Source organism: Eumetopias jubatus, unplaced genomic scaffold, assembly GCF_037043125.1.
Source record: "Eumetopias jubatus isolate StellerSeaLion01/CBP00866 unplaced genomic scaffold, mEumJub1_p1.0 scaffold_9, whole genome shotgun sequence".
Lineage (NCBI taxonomy): Eukaryota > Metazoa > Chordata > Mammalia > Carnivora > Otariidae > Eumetopias > Eumetopias jubatus.
In genome coordinates, this window is record NW_028274815.1 from 126,573,527 (window position 1) to 126,594,346 (window position 20,820).

At 50.8% G+C, this 20,820-nt stretch overlaps 1 protein-coding gene across 5 annotated transcripts in view; it reads right to left on the reverse strand.

Annotated features, from left to right (window-relative positions):
* Positions 1 to 1,538: 1,538 nt before the first annotated feature.
* ELMO2 (engulfment and cell motility 2) overlaps positions 1,539 to 20,820 on the reverse strand; it is a 39,078-nt gene continuing 19,796 nt past the window's right edge. For 4 of the 5 annotated variants that reach the window (XM_028121851.2, XM_028121853.2, XM_028121852.2 and 1 more), the window contains 13 exons: positions 19,132 to 19,210; positions 15,989 to 16,039; positions 10,935 to 11,057; positions 10,445 to 10,579; positions 9,762 to 9,866; positions 9,572 to 9,680; positions 9,018 to 9,154; positions 7,805 to 7,968; positions 7,589 to 7,701; positions 7,298 to 7,405; positions 6,252 to 6,334; positions 4,513 to 4,590; positions 1,539 to 3,091 (listed from right to left, as the gene is read on the reverse strand). In XM_028121851.2, the coding sequence (XP_027977652.1) occupies positions 2,891 to 3,091; positions 4,513 to 4,590; positions 6,252 to 6,334; positions 7,298 to 7,405; positions 7,589 to 7,701; positions 7,805 to 7,968; positions 9,018 to 9,154; positions 9,572 to 9,680; positions 9,762 to 9,866; positions 10,445 to 10,579; positions 10,935 to 11,057; positions 15,989 to 16,039; positions 19,132 to 19,210 (1,486 nt within the window). In that variant the 3' untranslated portion in view covers positions 1,539 to 2,890. The other variant, XM_088026784.1, reaches the window with a different exon arrangement.

Genomic DNA, 20,820 nt, shown 5'->3' on the forward strand with positions numbered 1-20,820 from the left:
GCCACCTGTTTACTTTTTTTTTTTAAGATTTTATTTATTTGACAGAGACAGCGAGAGAGGGGCCACAAGCAGGGGGAGGTGGGAGAGGGAGAAGCAGGCTTCCCTCGACCAGGGAGCCCGAATAGGGGCTCCATCGGGACTCGATCCCAGGACGCTGGGATCATGACCTGAGCCGAAGGTAGACGCTAAACGCCTGAGCCACCCAGGCGCCCCCACCTGTTTACTTCTATTGAACAGATTAATTTACCCAACCCAGTGCTGGGCAATCATAGAACCACAAAGATAAAGAAATCTCTCATGGGCTTTTTCTTCTGCGAGCTTAAGCCAGCTGGGGAGTGTGAGAAGTCAGGGGCATTAAATTTTAGGAGTTAGAAGATCCATGGGAGATAATAATACACATTTGTGAAACATTTGTGTGCCTTAAACTTACTAAGAATTATCTTAATTTCAGTAGATTGGTGAATGGTGGGGGGCTGCCAGGGCAGAGGAAATGAGAGGGGAAGGCTGGGGCCTGGCTTAAAGCCCAGTTGTTTATAAGGAGAGTTAAAAGCCGTGGTTGGCAAAGTAGCTGTGGGTCAGTTGCAGTGGTCTCAAAAATGCCAGCTAGGAGATTCAGATCCCACTCATGTTGCAGGCTGGATTAAAAGAGGCAGAGCCTGGCACAAGAACCCCGAGGAGGGCAGAGCAGGCTAGGGTTGCAGAATGGGGGCCAGTTAGGGGTTTTTTGCCCTCTCCTCCCGGTGCCTCCTGTGCTCTCCCTCTAACACCGGCTGCAAACGTGGATCCTTGTGAGTGACTCGGCTGGCTTCCCTGGCCCCTCTGAACATAAGGTTCAAGCCCAGAGTGTAAGCAGTGCATTCTGCAAACCCCTGCTGCCCCCCGCTCCTGCCAGCTGGCATCCTGCAGCCCAGTTTGCTCATTCAGCACCTACCAAGTACCCACAATGGCACCCATCACTGCCCGAGGTCTTGGCTGTGTTCAGTCCTCAAGGCCTGTACTGCACGCATTTGCTGCGCTTTTCGAAAGAGCTTGTCCTCGCCCCCTTCTCCCTCAGAGGGAAAAGAAAATATCTATTTTCATCACCACCCTCATTCAAGCCTCCCAGCTACCAAGGCTGAGTTTTGGAGCAACAGTCTAAAACTCCAACTGGAAGGCTGGGCACTAAGCACAGGCGACACACAGGGTGAAGAATGTGTCTTCTTTGTAAGTCACAAGAATGTGAGCTGTTCCCTGGCTGCATCCCTGGCAAGGAGGAGAGGGAGGCTATGCTCATGGGGGTGTACGGTATGCCATTCCTGGCCATGCCCAGCAAGCTGCAGCAGAAAACACTTTGTCCTGGTGCAACAATCTGTGAGCATCCTTAACTGTCGAGGGGTGTGTGTGTGTGTGTGTGTGTGTGTGTGTGTGCTCGCGCGCGCGCACATGCCCAGGGAGGGCAAAATGGTTGAAAAGACACAATGAAATGAAAGCTTGTCAAGGTGAAAGCTCCCTTGGGCGGAGAGCAAGGACAGAGAAACAGCTGTTAACAGGTACCAGAGTTTGTACATGAAAGAGTATTTATTGAAAACATGGTTACTGACAGGAAGCTCCTGGCTGCTCTCGGTTACTCTCTTGGCTCACAACTGGAAGTGGTATTTTTCTTTTTCTTTTTTTAGGGAGAGCCTCCAATTTTATTTTCCCTCAAACATTCCGTCCTAGGATAGGTAGATCTTATATAAATATATATACACGTCTGTATAAGTATGGCCTCTAGTAAAGAAAATATATAGTACACTCTTCACCGGGCAGTACCTACCAAGCCGGGCCACCAAGACCAAATACCGCTGTGTTCACATGTCCAAGGACAGAGGCTGGGCGCGTGGTTTACAAGTGCCGCAGCACCAGGGAAGCCCGTCGGCACAGCCGTGGCCTCAGCTAGCTCCCTGAAATCATGGCCAATGGCAGAAACCACAGCACTGGGATGGCAGGGGGAAGGGAAGGCCAAACTTCCTGAGGTCGGGGAGGCCAAAGGAAAGCAAAGAGGAGGGGGCTGCCATTCAGGTTAGGCGGGAGATTTCTTTCTAAGGAAGGAAAAGATAAAAATGGCGGGGCCGGGGGGGGGGGGAAGGGAGTGGACTCTAGTGGCCTCACCAGTCTCAGCCCAGGCCTCGTCTGGGCTCTCCCTGCAGAGTTCTTTGAGACTAGAGGGTAGGACTTAGCTCGCACATCTTTGACTTGCCAGGATTAGAGCCTGAGAGCTTGGTAGGGAGAACTTTCCATCTGCCCAGACAACTGTGTGGGCAAGAGAGATCTGGTGGCTCCGGAGACCAGAGATGTTAGAGCCGAGCCTCAGTAGCAGCAGCTTATTGGCACTGAATGAGGCCAGAGTGAGCCCTCACGAAGGCGATGAAAGCAAGGGCAAGGCATCTACCAAGCAAAGGCCAAGGCCTCTGCTTGGATCTGAGACACAGGCACGGGTCACCCAAAGGCAGTCTCTGTGAGGCTCTCAACACACCCAGAACGTCTGTCCTCTGCGGGCAGCCTTTGCTGGGCTAGCTCTTGCCCACACGGGGATCCAGCTGACCCGAGAGCAGGCTCAGGAAGAAAAGGTGAGTGACTCTTGTTAACTCCAGCCCAAGCAGTCCCTGGCATCTGCTATTCATTCCTCACGCTCCGATCCCGGGCTCCGCAGTGACAGGGAGGGCCGAGCACCCTGCCTTCGTGCCTTATGGTGGGCAGGGACCAAGAAGCAGCTCTGGGTGGTCTGAGGGGAGTCTGAGGAATGGCTGGCATTCACTGGCCACCGTGGTCACTACAGATTCTGTACAAGCAAAAGACAAGGCACCAGTCTGTGGATGTTTCTCCTGGGCCCCAAATCCCTTCCTGGGTACCGTGGAGTCTGGCTCCAGGCTCAGCCGTAGTGATAGACAAAGTCATAGCTGCTGGGCTCCTTGGGCACTGGCGGTGGGGCTTCAGGAATCTGGATGTTCTCCAGATCCAGAAGCCGCAGCTTCATCTCCATGCTCAGCAGGGTGTCCAGGTCACTCTTGGTCAGCTCGCTGGACATGTCCTTCCCCAGAAGGGCACTGAGGCCGTCAATCCAAATGCAGTACTGTGGGAGCAAGTTGCAAAACATCACATGGTGGCCCCTGGTCAGCCGGAGGGCCTGCGAAGGTCCCTTTGCTGAGAGGATTCACCGTGGTCTCTCTTGACACTACTTAGTATAGGCAGAGCTGATTTGGGATAATGGGAAAGATAAAACGGGAGGTGATCATGCACTTTCCAAAAACAAAAAAAAAACCTTTTGGCTTTTATGAGGGATTTACATTTAAGCTTCCTAAGATAATCTGAAATATGATTTATTTTTATTTATTTTTTTAAATATGATTTTTAAAAAAACGCAACTAATGAATACAGCAAAACGAGACCTGAGTACTGGCGCATCAACTAGCCAAAACTGCCCAGGAAATGAGCAACGGCTGGGGGGAGGGAGACACATATTAGGTGAAAAAAGCAGGACCCAAAAGGAATCACTGTAGGATCTCAATTTTGTTTCAAAAACAGTTAAAAAAAAAAAAGCCCAGTCAACAAATGTGAAAAGTAAGTGCTAGAGAAATTGAACTTGAGGGCCTCCTGATTAGGAGGAATACCAGAGAACTGTCGACCTATCCCTCTCTCACTCCTGCTCAGTCTCTCTCCCTGCCTTTGCTCACCTGTCTCCCCACCTGCTAGTTCTTCATTTCTATTATTATTATTTTTTAAAGGTTTTATTTATTTATTTGGCAGAGAGAGAGAACAAGTAGGCAGAGAGGCAGGCAGAGGGAGAGGGAGAAGCAGGCTCCCTGCCGAGCAGGGAGCCCGATGCGGGGCTCGATCCCAGGACCCTGGGATTATGACCTGAGCCGAAGGCAGCCGCTTAACCGACTGAGCCACCCAGGTGCCCCTAGTTCTTCATTTCTTTCCAACAGAATTCCACTGGCAGCTCGGGGCTGCCAAAGTGTCTCCTCTTCCAGAAGCCCCACCTCTAGTCCCCTCTGATGCTCCCCGAGCTCAGCAGCCATGTGGGGCTCAAGCACAGTTACTCATGGAACACCGAGTATCTTCCAGTGCTGCAGGTCCAACTGTAGGCCCCGTGTCAGGCAGGCCAGACCCATCAGCCTCAAAGCGCAAGGCCAGACCCTCTACCACCTGTGCCCAGGAGTCCTGAGGAGGGAGGATCTGTTGGGTTCGCTCAGAAGGTGGTCATGCGGAGACTGAAAAGGGGGAGAGTCTTCCCAGTCCGGACAAGTTCGGTTATCCCCTGTAACCCTGATTTTCTAACGGCAACTTACGGCTGCTGCCGAAGAGCAGTAACCTGGGGAGCCCAGCCCAGGGGGATGGACGCCAGCCTGGCAGATCGTCGGCAACAAAAAACCTTCACGACATGCTGTGGTCCCCTGCCTCTGGGGGATGTCCCCGTTCTGCCCACTCCTGCCCTCAGCTGAAGAGTCACAGAAGGGGCGGGGCTGTCCAAAGCGGGATCACACTGCTCACCTCATACTTGTTAGGTGCGATGAAGTTTAAGGTCTCATCAGGGTCATACAGGATGGAGAACGCCAACTCTAACACCTCCTTAAAGAGAAAGGGTTTCAGTTCCGTGGGGCGGTGGGGTGGCCTGGGCTCTGCGCGCCAAGATCTTGGCCAAATTCCTTGTCACCTGGCACCGTCACTGAAGGCGCTGACTCAGACGTGGTATCATCAGGCCCCCAGCACGTGCACAAGTGTGGCTGGAGACGAGGCGTCGTGGTACGAGCGCTAACTCACCCACTCCCCACCTGAGTCACACCTAACATGTGGATGCTCCTAACACTGGAGAAAAGTCATTTCTCAACACTCAAAACCTCTGTATCTCAGAGTCCAAGACTGTAGGTTACCTACATATGTAGGTACATATGTTGGTGATCAGACTGAAAGTCTTAACAGTTTAGAAACCACCAGAACAGGAACAAATTGTGGCCAAAGATGAGAGAATTTAAGCATCAACAACATAACTGTAATGGACTGGGACAAAAATCAATTTGCTTAAATCCATGAGTTCACAATACTACAAAACAAAACAAAACAAAACACGTACACAAAATTTGTCATTGTTGGATGACACCAGAGAACCAACTCACTGTTTTAAAAGTAGGTACTTTTATAAAAGGAAAAGAATCAAGCACTTACTCTCCTTTCTTATATAAACTGGACCACTGGGAAGCCAAGAGTAGATGATGGTAAGTTTCTGTTTAGAGAAGTAGTTCAGCTCATAAATGAGAATGACCTCATTAGAACACCACTAGTTTGCAAATCTTAATTTACTCGTGGAAGAGGCACTTAGCACCAAGAGTCTGCTAACATCACAAAAAGAGAGACAATCACATCACGTGTCTCTTGACAGAACAAAATGCCACCTAGGAAGTCATCCTGTCCACGCCCCCAAAAAAGGGGGTCAAACCTGAACTGGATCAAGCCTCCCCCTAAATCTCTCCACCAACGTACAGATCTGGGACAGAGAAGCAAGTTAAACTATACCACGGGGAGACAATCAGCACATTTCAGACTCTGAGAAACTACCAAACGAGCAACCTGGTTTCTTCAACTAATAAACTGCAAAGAGGAAAACAAAGGTGGAAAAGAGAAAGAGGAACTAAAGACTAATCACAACGTGCACATCCTATGTGGATTCTGTTGCAGTGAATAAAACGGGTATGAGTGCGCGTGTGTGTGCACACGTAAGCATTTATAAATTTTTACACAGAGAAATTATGTTATTTATAAGAATGCAAACATATATGGAATATTTGATATTAAATGACAACTTTTAAAATTTCTTTTCAGGTATGGTAACGGTATTGCGATTATGTGAAGAGTCCTTATCATTTACAGATACATTCTAAGTATTTAAGAGGAAATGACATCGTACTTGACTTTTTTCTTTGATGTAACATAAGCGGATGGGTAGGACCTGCCACGGTTGTTGAGGCTGGGTAATGCGTATGTGGGGGTTCTATCTGTTTCTGTGTATGTTCAAAACTATTCCATGAACAAACAATGAATCATGGAACACTACACCAAAAAAACAAAACAAAACAAAAAAAACTATTCTTAGTAAGAGCCGTAGGAATAATTTAGAGGGAGAGAAGGGGGGCGGGAGAGCGTGTACTTAAACCGCGACCACCGCCTGAACCCTCCAGCGTCACCGTTGACAGTGACCGTGACCATGACTCCGGCAGGCTTGCTGCTCCACTCACCTTGTTCTGTTTCAGAGCGCTCTTCTCTTTCATGTGGGGGCAATCCTTCCCAGTGACGATGGCCTTAATGTCTGCAACAGGAACTGGGAAATGAAGGGAATTAGTCTCTGGAAGAGTCACGCCGTGAGTGGGTCTTTGCATCAGGGCTGAAAGGGGAGCCCCAGCCCCCAGACCAAAGGGCTGTGTCAGCTCAGACAGAGTGGCCTGGTGTTACTTCCGGGGGGCATGGCCTGCTGGGCTGCGCCCAATCTCACCGGGGGCCAGTTCAGGGCTTTGGGATCGTCTCCCCGAGGACCGGGGCCTTAGACACTCACGTCACTTCCACGGCACCGTGAGGAAGGTGCAATGCCCCCAGCGCAAACAGCCGTGCTCACTACCTGCCAGCCCCTGTCCTAAGGCCTTGACGTACATGACTCATTCAATTCTGATGAGGGACATGTGCCTATTGCTCCCATTTTGCACGAGAAACCAAGGCAGAGGTGAGAATTAACCTGCACTAATTAGAATTAACGGCAAAGCTTGGATTCGAATCCAGGCAGTCTGGCTTTAGAGCCCCGGCTGTACCACCGCCTTTCAATACAGTCTTGTAGCACCCCTGACAATCTACCAGCCCCATTCCCATTGGGGATCCCACGGACTTCCCCGAGCAGCCCTGTGAGGTAGGTCCAGGTAGAGAGGACCTCTCACAGATGAGCAGACAGGTCCAGGGAGACAAGCGGTCCACGACCAGATGATCAGCTTGAGACAGCCAGGACTAAAACTCAGGTCTCCTGGGGCACCTGGGTGGCTCAGTCAGTTAAGCGTCTGCCTTCGGCTCAGGTCATGATTCCAGGGTCCTGGGACCAAGCCCGGTGCCAGGCTCTCTGCTCAGCGGGGCGTCTGCTTCTCCCTCTCCCTAGTCCTGCTGCCCTCCCTGCTTGTGCTCTCTCCTCTCTCTCTCTGTGTCAAATAAATAAATAAAATCTTTAAAAAAAAAAACAAAAGAACTCCGTTCTCCTGACATCGAGTCCAGCTACTATGAGACATCGATGGAGAAATGAACCTACTTTTCTCCTGCAGGGATTCAAACGTCACCTCCCCTTGAGGGTTGTCATCCAAGTCACCATAGTGCAGGACTTTGTGGTTCAGTGCCAAGCGGCAGTACCAGAAACGTTCTGGAACACAAGGCAAGACAAGTAGGTGACCAGCGACAGTTCTGACAAAGGCCAGGGTACATGAAGGGCAAAAGGATGACATGTTCCCGGCCTCCTCCCTGCAGGCTCTGTCCAGCAGGCCTCCCTCTCCCGTGTGGTGACTCGGAGAGGTAAGGACCAGCCCAGTGGCCCAGGCCCCCTCACCTTGCCTCCGGCGGTTCCCAATCTTCCGGAAGCTGCTGCCCTCACAGAGCCGGTTCAGACGCTGCTGCTTGATCAGCTCCAGGATCTCAGGCTGGATCTTCTCCCTCAGCTCCCTGGGGGGATGCGCACGGAAGCAAGGGGAGGTGAGGACGCGGCGGGGCTGGGGGTGCCTCCCACCCCACCCCCCGCCGTCCCCCGCCACCCAGAGGCACTTACACGATTGGCGGGGACTGGAAGTCATCCTGACTCATCCGCTCAGACTGGCGCAGTCGCAGGATCTCAGAGTAGCTCAGGCTACGCAGTTTGCTCTTGAACTGATCCAAAGAGCTGGGTTTGGAGGGCAAAGCTCGAGTGATCTGCTCTCGGACCACCTGCATGACCTGAGTGGGAAGGAAGCCGGCTGCTTCAGCCCCTCTGCTGAGGGGCCAGGCCAGGTGCAAGCAGCCCGGCTCTGCCCCCGCCCTGGAAGCACCCCAGACACCTGCTGGGTGAGCAAGAATACTGACTCTCCAAGGCACACACCTTCTTAGGTGGTTCTCGAGGACAAATGCCTGCTAGGGACAAATGCTTTCTTTCCCACAAATTTCAACTAGTCGACAATGTGCTGGAACGAGCACGGGTTTGGGAGTCGGAGAGAAAGAGGCTCAGATCCTGACCCCATCTCTTAGTCTGTGCCCTGAGCAAGCCACTTGCTGTCTGCAGGCCTCCCTCTCCTCATCTCTAAAGCCAGAGAAAGGAAGACTCGATTTCGGATATACGCCTCCCCTCAAACAATAGTGAAAGAGAAAACAGGCCATCCCATGGCCCGTTGGGCAGCTCTGCGCCCACGCAGGGCAAAGTCTACAAGAGAAAAGACTAGAGGGAGACGTGAACGTGGTCATCACTGGATGGTGGAGCTACAGAGAACTTTCGTCTTCATACCTCGCAGATTGTTTACAATGAGCTGAGCAGCTTCTGGACCGTCAGCGTTGGAAGGCCCAGCAGTGAGTGCTCCGCGGAGCGTGGGGACTTGGGTGTGCGTCAGGAACGACTGAGTGGATTGCCAGGACGGACCTATCCTGCCAGTCCACGCCTCGCCCTAACGTTTCCTGGCCACGGAACCGCACAAGGGCCTGACACAGCAAGCGCCCAGTCAACCAGCGCTAGTACGGTTAGGCTTAGCCTCCTGCCCTCTACGGGAGACAGGCGGGCAGGTACTGGCTCCACTGGGGCCATGAGGGGCCCGGGGCACTGAGGGGCAGACCCCTGCTCCAGGCTACAGAGAAAGCACAAGCAGAGGGGCCCGAGGTTCTCCGGTGTGGCATCTTATGACCCGGGGCTGCGGACACGCTGGTTTCCCAGATCAGGGGCTCCCCAGGCTCCGGAGAGTGGTCACCGACTGTCACGTGACGGCTTCCAGCCGTGGGCATCAGAGCTGTGTGACACGGACCTTGTTGAAGTCCTCGGCTGTCGCCCTCATCTCCTTCCAGGTCTTGTTCAGCAGCTGGATGCAGATCCCGAAGAGCTCCTCAAACGCGCGGTCATGGGTAAAGAACATCGGGTGGTAGTCGTTGCGGCCCTCGTTGGCTACGGAGCAAGAGAAGCAGGGAGGGTGAGGCTGGGCACTCACGTGCACCCGAGTCCCAAGGAACAAAAGCAGAGCCAAGGCCAAGGCGAGTGAAAAGTGTGGGATGGGCCTTTTTCTACTTCCTCAGCTTTCTTCTCTTGGTCTGGCTCTGCCCTCTCTCAGGCTCGGCTAGCCTGACACACGGGGGCAAACGGATGGAGGCGCAGCTCCTGAACACGTGCAATGACCCACTCAAACCAAGCAGCAGCCATGATTCCCGTACGCACGGATCAGACGGCTCACGGCTCACCCGGTGACTGCCCACCCAAAGCACACTAGTTGTCCCGTCCCACTGACACCTAGCTTTGTAACCGCGAGGGCCCTTAGTCTCCTGATTACGGAGTCGCTGAAAGAAGAGGGAGGTGGCGGGGACTTACGCAGCTCCCCAACCTGCAGGATTTCGCAGAGCATTTTGGTGAGCTCGATGGCACTGCGGCCGAAAGGGCACTCGTGTTTGTCCTCCCGGCTACTGTTCTCCAGGACGATCTGGGGGGGGAGGAAGGCAGGGGGGTTAGGGAGGCGAGACATGTGGCGGCAGGGCTGAGCCAGCTGGCCCCCAGCTGTTACCCGGATGTAGGTGTCCTGATGGACTTTAGCCAAGTACAGCATGTTGTCCAAGGCCAGCATTCCAGGAGGAGTCTGGGTAAAGTCCATCGCTGGGTTGATATGGTTCTGGGGAAATCAAGGAACCGGACTTCAGACTCGGTAGCCTCCCGTGTGCAGCGCCACCTGAGGGGACGCCCTACTGCCCTCCTGTCCATGCCACCAGCTCTCGTGTTACCTCCTTCCTGCCCACCATCTCTGCGAGATGGGGAGCTCCTGCCCTGGGACTGTGCCGACTCATTCCGTCTCCCCAGCGCCCAGCGTACTGTGTGCTGAGTGGGGGGTAGGTGCACGCTCAGTGTTTAATTGAATTAACTCCATCCTCAAGTGTGTCCTACCACAAGATAGCCACTTCTGCTTTTCAAAGCACCTCGCTGCTTTCAGGAGAGGTCCTCTCTTTGCCCGCGTGACTGACCTCCTGGACCCTCCAACAGATGGATTCGTTCCAAGGGGCCAAATGCTGCACGGAAATGTGTGACCCCCCAGCGCCAAGGCCAACTAAGTGTCAGGGCCCCTCCAGCTTCTTGGTGTCATTGATTCCAGGGCCACCATGATGAAGGGGGGGTTCTCGGGGCTCTGTGTGGGTGTGCCCTCTGACCTCCTGTCAGGGGAGCAGGCCTCCCAGATCCATACTCTGGGAAACTTACAGTGAATCCCAGCATTTTGTAGTCCTTGGTATACATGGCTTTGCGCTTCTCAGGCCCACTCCCGGGGACGTTGCCAGGGTCAGACTCTGCATCAAATGCGATCCTTCTCAGTTCAAATATGATGTCTCTTTGAGCCTGAAAAGTGAAACAGACAGCCAGCAGGTAAATCAGCTAACCCAGGGAAGCAAGGAAAAGAGAGAGCAGATTGGGCTTTCCTGGGCAGGACTCTGGCCCTGCTCAGTCTCCGAGAAGGCATCACCTCCACCTTCAAGGGACAGAGGTGGGCTTGGCCCAGAGAGTCACCCAGCGGGAAGAGATGGCAGGGAGGTAGCGCCAGGTTTCCAGGGCAACGCAAACCATTTCTGCAGACACAATCGAGCACAGTCCCTGGCACACATCAGGTGCTCAGTGTGGAGCCTAACGGTGGAATGCACCGTATCAAACGGCCTACAACTTAAGCCAAGAGTACTTGGTCCCACGGAGCACCTACCTGGTCATTGGGGTCCATCTTGGTCATCATCCTTTCTTCCAGAAGGTTAAAGGTCAGGACTTGCAGGACATACAGCTGATGGGCCATCTCAGTTTTGATTGGGCGGTTCCCTCGGATCACATGCTGGAAAAAGCAAAGGCAGGGGGCAAGGGCTGAACTGATTTTCTTCTCCTGAAGACTCACATCCATGCTGGTGAAAAAGAAAGTATGCTGAGCAGGGAACAGGGTTTCCCTCCCACACACGGAACTTGGAGACTTCGTGTTCTAGAAGGGACGGAGCATAAGGTCTCGATTCAGGCTGAGATGATTCACTGCAGGCCCCAAGGGCACAGTCCCTTTTTCCACACTCCCCTGGGCAGGGGAAGTGGAACCAAGGGCAGAGGCTGTATCCGGTCACGCCAAAGACAAGGGAAGCCGCCCCGCTACGATTCTGATGCAGAGCTCAGTGGCTGGACCTTCCTCCAAGTGGGCACTCAATCCAAGACAACAGACAGTGTGTGCGGAGGACTCCGCTTTGTCTTCCCATAGAAAAATACAATGTTGTGCATGGCCTCACCAAATAGAGGCTTTAGGAAAGGCCATTTTCTTGAAATAGTATGGAGACACCTACACGAAGGAGGACACCTAATGCTCCTTGTCCAGCCCCCAACGCTCTCCCGCCACCTTCTCTCCTATCGCTCTGTGTCTGCTCCCCTCCCTGTGTCCCCTGTATTCTGCCCTGCCCCCTCTCTTTCCAGGACTCCCACCACGCCCTCTCAGTTCTCACCTCCGTCCCTCTGATGCCCACCCCACTTCAGGCTCCCCCCTTTCCTCACGCCCCACCTCTTTTTCTCACATGCTACCTCTCCCCATGTCCCTTGGGTTGATCAACGCCTGGCAATGTTCTTGCCTCCTATTGTCCTGCTCTCACTCCCACAATGGCTGCTCTTCCTGGCTTGCTCCCTCGTATTTCTTGCTTTTTCTCTGTCTTACCCGCCATCTTGAATCGTTCTTGGTCTCTTCTCACCCAAATAGACTCTTGCCCAGTTTTCCACACACACTCCCTCCGTGTCCTTCATGTTCTCTCACTCAGTCTAGCTCTGTGTCTCTGGAGCTGTACTGTCCAATATGGTAGCCACTCGGTATATGTTAGAATTCACTGAAGTTAAAAATTCAGGTCTTTGGTCACACTAGCTAGATTTTAAGCTCAACAGGTGTAAGTGGCCAGTGACTACCACCCAATGATAGAGTAGATATAAAACATTTCTGATGTGGGAAAAAAAGGCAGAAGAAAAATTATTCAATTTCCTTACTACCTACAGCCCATTGACAAGTCCTTGAAACAGGCAGAGTGACATTCCTCTAGGGACTCAACTGCCTCAATGTTAATACTTTGCTAAGGGCAAAAGGCAATCCTAGCCTGACCGCTACCCCAAGACCCCCAATCCTGTAAGTCTACTTTAACGTATAAGAATTCCTTTGGAAGCTTCCTTTATCTCTAACCCCCCCCCAAGATACATGCTGGCAATCATCCCAGAAGCATATGGCCCACCAATATACATCTGAAGGGTCTCATGACTCAGGTTTTATTAGACGGTAATAAATGACCTTTTCCCAACAACAGCTAGCCCCCTCAAGGTCCCTGGAAACCTTGCTTCCAAAATTCCTCAGAGACATACACCATCCCTAACCCCCTCCCAACTTGAAAGTATATAATGGGCCCCTCCTCATGACCCCACTGCAGCTCCTTCTGCCCACAGGTCCCCGTGCTGTAATATAATCACCCTTTTGCACCAAAGACGTCTCAAGAATTCTTTCTTGGCCGTCGGCTTCGAACCCTAATAACGTCTTTCCTACATCAATTTCCATTATCACAGAAAGTTCTTCTGGACAGCACTGCTCTAAAGTTCCGTAACTCTAAAGTTTGCTCTGGCTCAAGATCAATGTCTTTAGACCTGTGCAGTCCAATCTGGTAGCCACCAGCCACATGGGGCTGCTGAACACCTAAAATGTGGTGGCTAGTCCAAACTGAGATATGTCACAAATGTAAAATGTACACCAGATCTCAGAGCCTTAGTGTAAAAAAAAAGAAAATGTAAAATATGTCATTACCCATTTTTTCCTATTGATTACGCACTGAAATCATAGTATTTGGGATATAGTGTGTTAAGTTAAATATATTATTGAAATTGATTTCCCATATTCCTTTTTTACTGTTACTACTATAACATTTAAAATGAAATAAGTGGGGGCGCCTGGGTGGCTCAGTCATTAAGCATCTGCCTTCGGCTCAGGTCATGATCCCGGGATCCTGGGATCGAGCCCCACATTGGGCTCCCTGCTCAGCGGGAAGCCTGCTTCTTCCTCTCCCCCTGCTTGTGCTCCCTCTCTCACTGTCTCTCTCTCTGTCAAATAAATAAATAAAATCCTTAAAAAAAAAATGAAGTAAGTGGCTCGTGCTATATTTCCACTTGACGGCGCTGCTCTAGACTTCCTTTCCCCGACATGTGACTCCAGAGTGTTCTTCATTTCTCGAGATCTGCACAGCTTAATACAGCAGCCACAAGCCACATGTGGGTATTTAACTGAAATTTTTTTTTTTAAAGATTTTATTTATTTATTCATGAGAGACGGAGAGAGGGAGAGAGAGAGAGAGAGAGAGGCAGAGGGAGAAGCAGGCTCCCAAGGAGCAGGGAGCCCGATGTGGGACTCGATCCCAGGACTCCAGGATCATGACCTGAGCCGAAGGCAGACACTTAACCATCTGAGCCACCCAGGCACCCTATTTAACTGAAATTTTTAAAAATTACAAGTTTAGCTCACCCGTCGCACTACACACATTTCAGGTGCTCAGGAGCCACACATGGTCAGTGGCCCCCAATCTGGACGGCACCTCCATGCTGCAGAAGGTTCCACGGGCAGTGCTGCTCCTAACCCCTCACCAGTGTGTGCTAAGGCCCTCACCTCCTTCACATGGTGGCTGTCTGCAGCTCTCCACTCCCCCCTCCCCCGCCCTAGCAAGCCACCCACCCCCAGCCTCTCACTGCGGGGGTCTCCTCAGCCCCCCCACACCTCGTTTTGCCTCCCTCTGAGCCTCTTCCTTTCTCTGAGCCTCTTCCTTTCTCCGTGCCCCCTCCCTCTGCCGCTCCGATGCCTCCCTACCCTTCCCTCCTCCTCTCCTCTCTCTATAATTCATCAAACCACTTTGAGAAGAGGTTAAAGTTAATGTCATATGGGTTTTGTTCACTTGAATCCCCCTTTCTCAAACTTAGAGACATCACAGCGGGGAGGTAATCACTCAGCCTGTCTGAGAAGTCACGGTTGCAGAGCTTTTAGCTCAAGTCCTATTTGACTGCTGAGGGATTCAAGGCCTGCATTCTTTGGCTTGACTCCGTGAACTGCTGGGACTTCAGTGAGCACGGATTAAGCATTTTCGGAGCAGACCATTTAAGTCCTGAGTCCTGACCCTGCATTGTCTTCTATCGTAGAATCTTCGCTTGTTCCAAGGTTTGTCCAGAAATGAGCGGAACTAATCCTACTGAGGTAAATAATAAGCCTCGAAATTCATTACATTTCCCTTAGAAGTGTCCCCCCCAAAACACACACATGCAGAGGATAGCGCCTAAGAGGGCTGCTCAGGAATGTGGGCAAGCACGCGTGGGACCTGTGCGCTCTGCATGACTCACGGGCAGCGGGCCAAAGTGTCTGCTCGCGTCCCTCCTGCCTGGCTGGCGGTGGGGCTCTGACCAGGGAAACGGCCAGTGGGCAGGAGCTGGTTCTGCAAGGTGAAGAGGTGGGCTTTGTGTGTTCAGAGCAGGCCGTTGCTTGAATTTGCAAGTGCTCAGAGCTCACTTCTTGAATTCTACCACCTTTGTCTCCTGCTCACAGTAAAAGAACTGCTGATGTGAGCGGGGTGCTTACCGAGGACCAGGCACCCTGCTCAGCACTGTATATATAAGAGCTCGTTCAGGCCTCACATCCAGATGAACAAATCAAAGCAAATTCAAGTTAAGTGAATTGCTCAAGATCAAAGATTGGTTAATGGCAGAGTGGAGGCTGGTGACTCTAAAGTTCATGCTCAGAACTGCCAAGCCTTTCACACCTGACTTCTCGTTTCTCATTTTATTCCTTTCACTGTGGCCTCCTGGTTTTCCGTTGGTTTTGACAACTGATAAAACGGCCTCCCTTTCACCCAGATCCCCAGCTCTCACCTCCCCCCACCCCACCCCAGCCAGCTCTGTCCCACCCACATCCCCATGCGGGGACAGGGAGTCAGCCCTCTTCCCAGATGCCTCCCTCCCCACCACACCCCCTGGAAACACACATACCTGCTAGTGTGAGGTTTCTAAATGCCAGCCTGGTTATGTCACCATCCCAATGAAATCCCTTCAACTGCACTTGGGAGAGAGACTAAGGCCCTACTTGACCTGGTCTTTGCTGCGCTCCAGCCTCCAGCCCCGGCACACGTCTGCTCCTTGACCCAACCTCCACCCAGTCACACACCCCTTCTCGGTCTGCTGAGGAAGCCTCAGCCTCACCTGCCCTCATTCCTCTAGAGGCTTCCAGACACCTGCTCCTCCTCCATCCCCCAGACCGTGAAGCTCTATGGAAGCACCAAGCACACGGTGTTCTGGCGCCGTCCCACGGAACCGGAAGATCTTTGAGAGCAAACACACTGTCTTATTCCTTCCTACTCGTGCCCCACACAACTCAGGTCTGATTGGTGTTAGCTGAACGAGTTACTTTCCTCTTTGGGGCCTATTTTAACACATTCCTTCTGGATAAAAACTGCTGGAGCTGCAGGGCAACAAACAGCACGGCTGGCTGGCCTTCCTAGCTCCTCAGAGGCTCTGGGATTCCTGGTGGGAGGGCCTCCTAGAAACAGCTCTGTTTACAGAGGATTATGAGAAAAAAGCGTTCTAGCTTAACAAGGGTTTATTAGCACCTATCTATTGGTAGGTTCCCTTTGAGCGCCCTCCCCACGCAACAGTAATTTCAACAATAATAATACAACTACAGTAACAGTAATAATTGCTATCACCAGTAAAAAAATACAGCTTGTTCTGGGAACTTACATTCAGGATTATGGACCGAAGGTGCTTCTGTGCAAATGCATTGGCCATATCCTGTTGAGAAAAACAAGCAAATGTAAGGCAAGGTGGCAGGCACCCCGCTGTGACAACTATCAAGTTGATAGTCACTATCAAGTGATATCGTGGCTCTGGGGCTTTTTCTCTGAAATTTTTTCTCCTTTCAGATAAAAAATGGGCAAATGGAAAAAAAAAAACCAAAAAACCCCACGGACCATCAAACATATTTTGTACTCTAAAAAATTCCTGCCTGCTTTTTTTCTGGGAGGGCAAATTGACTCAGATAGGGCGTCCCTCCCCAATGGCACAGTCAACCACATCATCTTCCAAGGGGAACAAAGACCATTTCAGGACGAGACACTCGAGTCACAAAGATGCTGGGCAATGGACAATGCGTACGGAGCACAGAGCAGTGAGATGGTTCCCATGCACCGTTCCAGGCAGATACCCACCCCAAGGCTGGAAGGGCCTCCTCCAACCCAAGGACAGGGCTTTGGCCCCAGCGCCCCCTCCGCGGCCCCCCAGCGCCACACCTGGTGGAGCCGGGGCACAGATGCTCTGCCACAGTAAGTAGCTGCGATTCACTTCTGACTGGTTTGGAGAACAGCATGTTGGTGCTTTTGGGTAATTCCTAATAGGGTCAGTGTTTTTATTGTATTTCGTTCAGATTCTGACAGTAACTATTTATTTAGCACACTCAGGAAATAAAGGATCCTACATAAAGGAGTCTTCCAGGGAGCGAAGCTTCAAGGGCCTTGTTTTGACCATTCTTACACAAATTCTCTAAAAATATATGATACACATTTCTTTATTTTTGAAGGGACGACAATAATTACAACTTCATCACTGCCGAGGACTTGGCTTCCCCAGAAGAGCGGTGCATTCTGCCACTTTGCCACCCCAAGGACCTCCAAAATGTGCGGCTGTTTTTCCCTCAACAAAATGGTCCCAAGGTTCCTGTGCTTTTAATCTTTCTGACAGCTTTTCATAATTCTTCTGTCTCTTACTGCCAATCTCAGCCATCGCTTCTTACCATGTTAATTAGTATGATTTCACTTTCTAAACTTAATTTAATTTTATGGATAATTCTAAATCAATGGGCCTGAGGGAGCTGTCACACCTCTCCCATGGAGCAGTATCTGTGAGCACTCTCATTTTTCTCAGAGCTAAAAGGCCTTTCCCTCTCCCTTCTACATCTCTAGCCATATTCCAAATGGCTGACGCTGCCAGGCACATTAAGTTTTACTTTGCATCCCCTGAGCACACACTGGGCTGGCAGAGGAGGAAGGTGGCCCAGAAACTTCTTTGGTAGCTATAGGAGGTTGGCTTGAGATTAAATCTTGCTGTGGACAACTTACAAAGTGGGTAATTGACATTGGCCTACTGCTAAAATATAATGGCCTTAGACCAGAAGCTTCTCTGCAGCGCTGGGGGAAAGTGCTCATCCTCTTTCATAGCCTCGGAAAGCCGACCTCTAAAGCTCCAACCAAGAAATGAGCATGCAAATTCCCTCCTGACAACTGTCTAAACTTTTTCAAGTTCCTATGGTCTAGTACGCATCCAAAGCAACATGGATTTACCTTTACTCTTTGCCATACCAAGCTGGAAGGCGATGTATCCGTGGTATCATCTACATGAAAGTCTCAGGCTGTTTCTGAATCTGATCTCCCCTGGCTGAACCACAAACTTATGTAAAGACAGGTTACAAAGGAAAGATTGGGCAGCAGTCCCTGGGGCAGGCGTCTCCTTAATCCTGGATGTAACACTAGTCTCCAGCACGTTCCCTGACTGTTCTGACGAATGAGATTTACAGCACACAACCTTTCCCTGGGTTTTGGAGTTCCGTGAACCCCTCGGTCAGAACAAGAGGTTCTCGCCCAGCTCTGACCTCCCCACCTGGAAGAGAGCTGGGGCCCTTTCCACACGGCGGTGCTACTTACAGTGACAGGCAGGTCTAGAGGGTTAAGGTGCTTGTCCTGCCGGCAGAAAGCAAAAAGCACAGAGAGAAGCAGATGGAAGAATGAGCTGTCAGCTTACATTCAAAACAGGACTAGGAAGGGAAAGATTAACAGAACAAAGCCATCCAAGAAAGACAAGGACACACAGAACCATAGATGCTCCTGGTCCTCCCACGGGAAGCCACCAAGAGCTTGGTTCATGATCCCACAACATGAATTTCAACTTCCAGAGCCCATGGTATGGACAGAGAATCTAATAGTCTTTCTTTTGTATGCCACCTGGGCTTTTTAACCAGAGATATCTAGAGTGTCAGAGGTGGAAGGGCCCTTAGAGATCATCTAATCTGGCTTTTTCGTTAGAGACCCGAGAGGTTAAAGAACCTGCCCAGTCTGGAAAAGCACTTAAACCTCCGGGCCCTGGGCTCGGGTCCGTGCTTGTTTCCCGGCCCGGCCTATTCCTGGTTTCCTCACTCGTAAAACAGGGGGCTTTTCCTCCTGACAGCCCTGTGCAGTAGCCGGGGCATAGGCTGCTGCTCCCGTATCACAGGGGAGGACACCAGGTCTCAGAACAGAGCTGTGTGCATTGTTTTGCACAGCTAAAGGGCCGGGGAAGAAAAGCAGCTTCAAATCTGAGGATCTTTATACATCAAACTTCGTGCCAAGTGCCCCCACTCTGGCTTCCTTAAGTAAGGATCTCATTTGTCCCACTTTCCTTGGACTGGACGGTGATGCCGAGAGGGTCCTCTCCCTTCTCGATCCTCTAGCCTGGGTCAGCAACGAAGACCAGCCTGGGCTTGTCGTCTCGCTGTGTATACGAGGTCTTTTTGGAAGACAGCCACCCCCGCTTGTTTACCTACTGTCGGAGGCTCTTCGTGCTATAATGACAAAGTTGACTGGCTGCCACACAGGCCATAAGCCCACAGAGCAAAAGATATTTACTCTTGGGCCCTTCGGAGGAAAAAGTCTGCAGGCCATGCTCTGACCTGAGACCTGGGCCTCCCAGGCCTTCCTTAGCAAGGCCGCTCTGAGGGCCCCTGACACAGAGGGGCGAGAGGAAGGATGCTTGGGGAAATGGCCATGTGATGGCTGTCTGCACAACAAGGGGTGCGTGGAAGACAATTCTTCTCCTGGAAGAGCCCGGATGAAAAGCTTGAAAAGGCAGCCACAGACCTGTCGCTTGTCCTCAGGAGCCTTCAGGAAAAGCGCGTTAATCAATGCAATGGCGTAGGTCTGAATCTCCTGGTTGGAGCTGTGCCAGTGGAGAAAGAAGGCAGAGGGAAATTAGAACACTGACCAGCGAGAGGACACTCAGCTGCATCTGCAACAGTCGCTCACAGATGATAATCAAATAATCATCCAGGGTGACATCTGAAAAGCCTTAAAAGTGGGCATACTCCATGACCCGGCAACTCTACTAATAGCAATTTATCCAAAGACAGTAATCAGGGAGCTGGGCAAGATGTATTGGCAAAGCGTTTCATTCAAGTACTGTCAAAAAAAAAAAAAAAAAAAGGAAGGAAGGAAGGAAGGAAGGAAAGAAAAAGAAAAGGAAGGGAGGGAGGGAGGGAGGGAGGGAGGGAGGAACAGTAAATAATCCAAATGTCCACAATCACAACTCTGTTTATACACATTAAAGTCCTAAGTCATTAAAAATCACATTGTAAAGGTTCTTCACCCTGGATTTGGGGATGGGTTTGGAGTGTCTGTAAATCCTAGAAACAGTGCAAAAATTATTCCACGCAGTTGGTTGACTATGTGTTATTTTCTCCAAGGAAGTGAGAGTCTATAACTGTTACTGGATTTTCAAAGGCATATGGGATACAAAAAAGATGTAGAACTACCCTTTTAGAAAAATCTTTAACATGGGGAAATGTTTAAGAGCTATTATTTGGTAAAAAAGCCAAGGTACACAGAGTATGTAGAGTAAGCTCTCAGTTCTGTTAAAAGTATGCATGGAAAAAACAACTAGCAGGGCAGTCAGTTTAATGTGACTGGTTCTGTCTGGAGGTGGGGAAACGGGCAAAGGATTTACTCTTTGTGCTTTTCTGTATTTTCAAAGTCTTCGACTACAACCTTGTCTCATTTTAAAACAAATTTACAACTATTCTGTGGAATCTTATAATCCTAGCACTTGGCAAGATGTCTCCACCTGCCACACTGGGGGTACACTCGGTGCCCGGCAGACTTCCTGGTCAGGTGGGGGGCATCCTGGAGGTCTCATGGAAGGTACTCAGTGTCCCAGCCCAAACAGCAGAGGACATAATGTCTAGTAACAGCTACGGGCTAAAAATAGTCACAGACCGACCCCTAAGAAATGCCATGCTCCTCTGTCATCCTTGGGGGACACAGCTGGGTCATTCCTGATTCAGAAATGAATAGAGAAAAGTTTGATGTCAGGAAAATCAGAACTCTCCATCTGGAGTTTATAAAGTTCCCTTTACTTCAAACAACCTTTTTGGCTTTGGGGTATGAAAACAGAGACTGAAGAATTCCTTAGAAATGACAAGGAGACATCAGAACCGCAAATTGTGCTTTCTTATTACTTGGATTAGTTGGGGGAGGGGGGTACAGGTTGGGAGCAGAGCTGAGTGAAGCTGGGAACTGACAGGGCATTTGTCGGCATCTGCCCACGTCCGAGATGCTAAAAGGGAGCAAGACTCAGAAAGGAGTCAACAGTATCACCATGTTGTTTGGGGGAGTCCAGGCCCCTTGAATTGTATTAGAGGGCTTAAAGTGAAGTGAAAAGAATGGAGAGGAGAGGAACAGTGCTCCAAAAGGTTCATAGGTCTTCTGGTTTTACTGTCTGGTAAAATGTTTTAGGATGTGTTAAGCTTCTTAGGTTTTTGGTGTTTTTTTTTT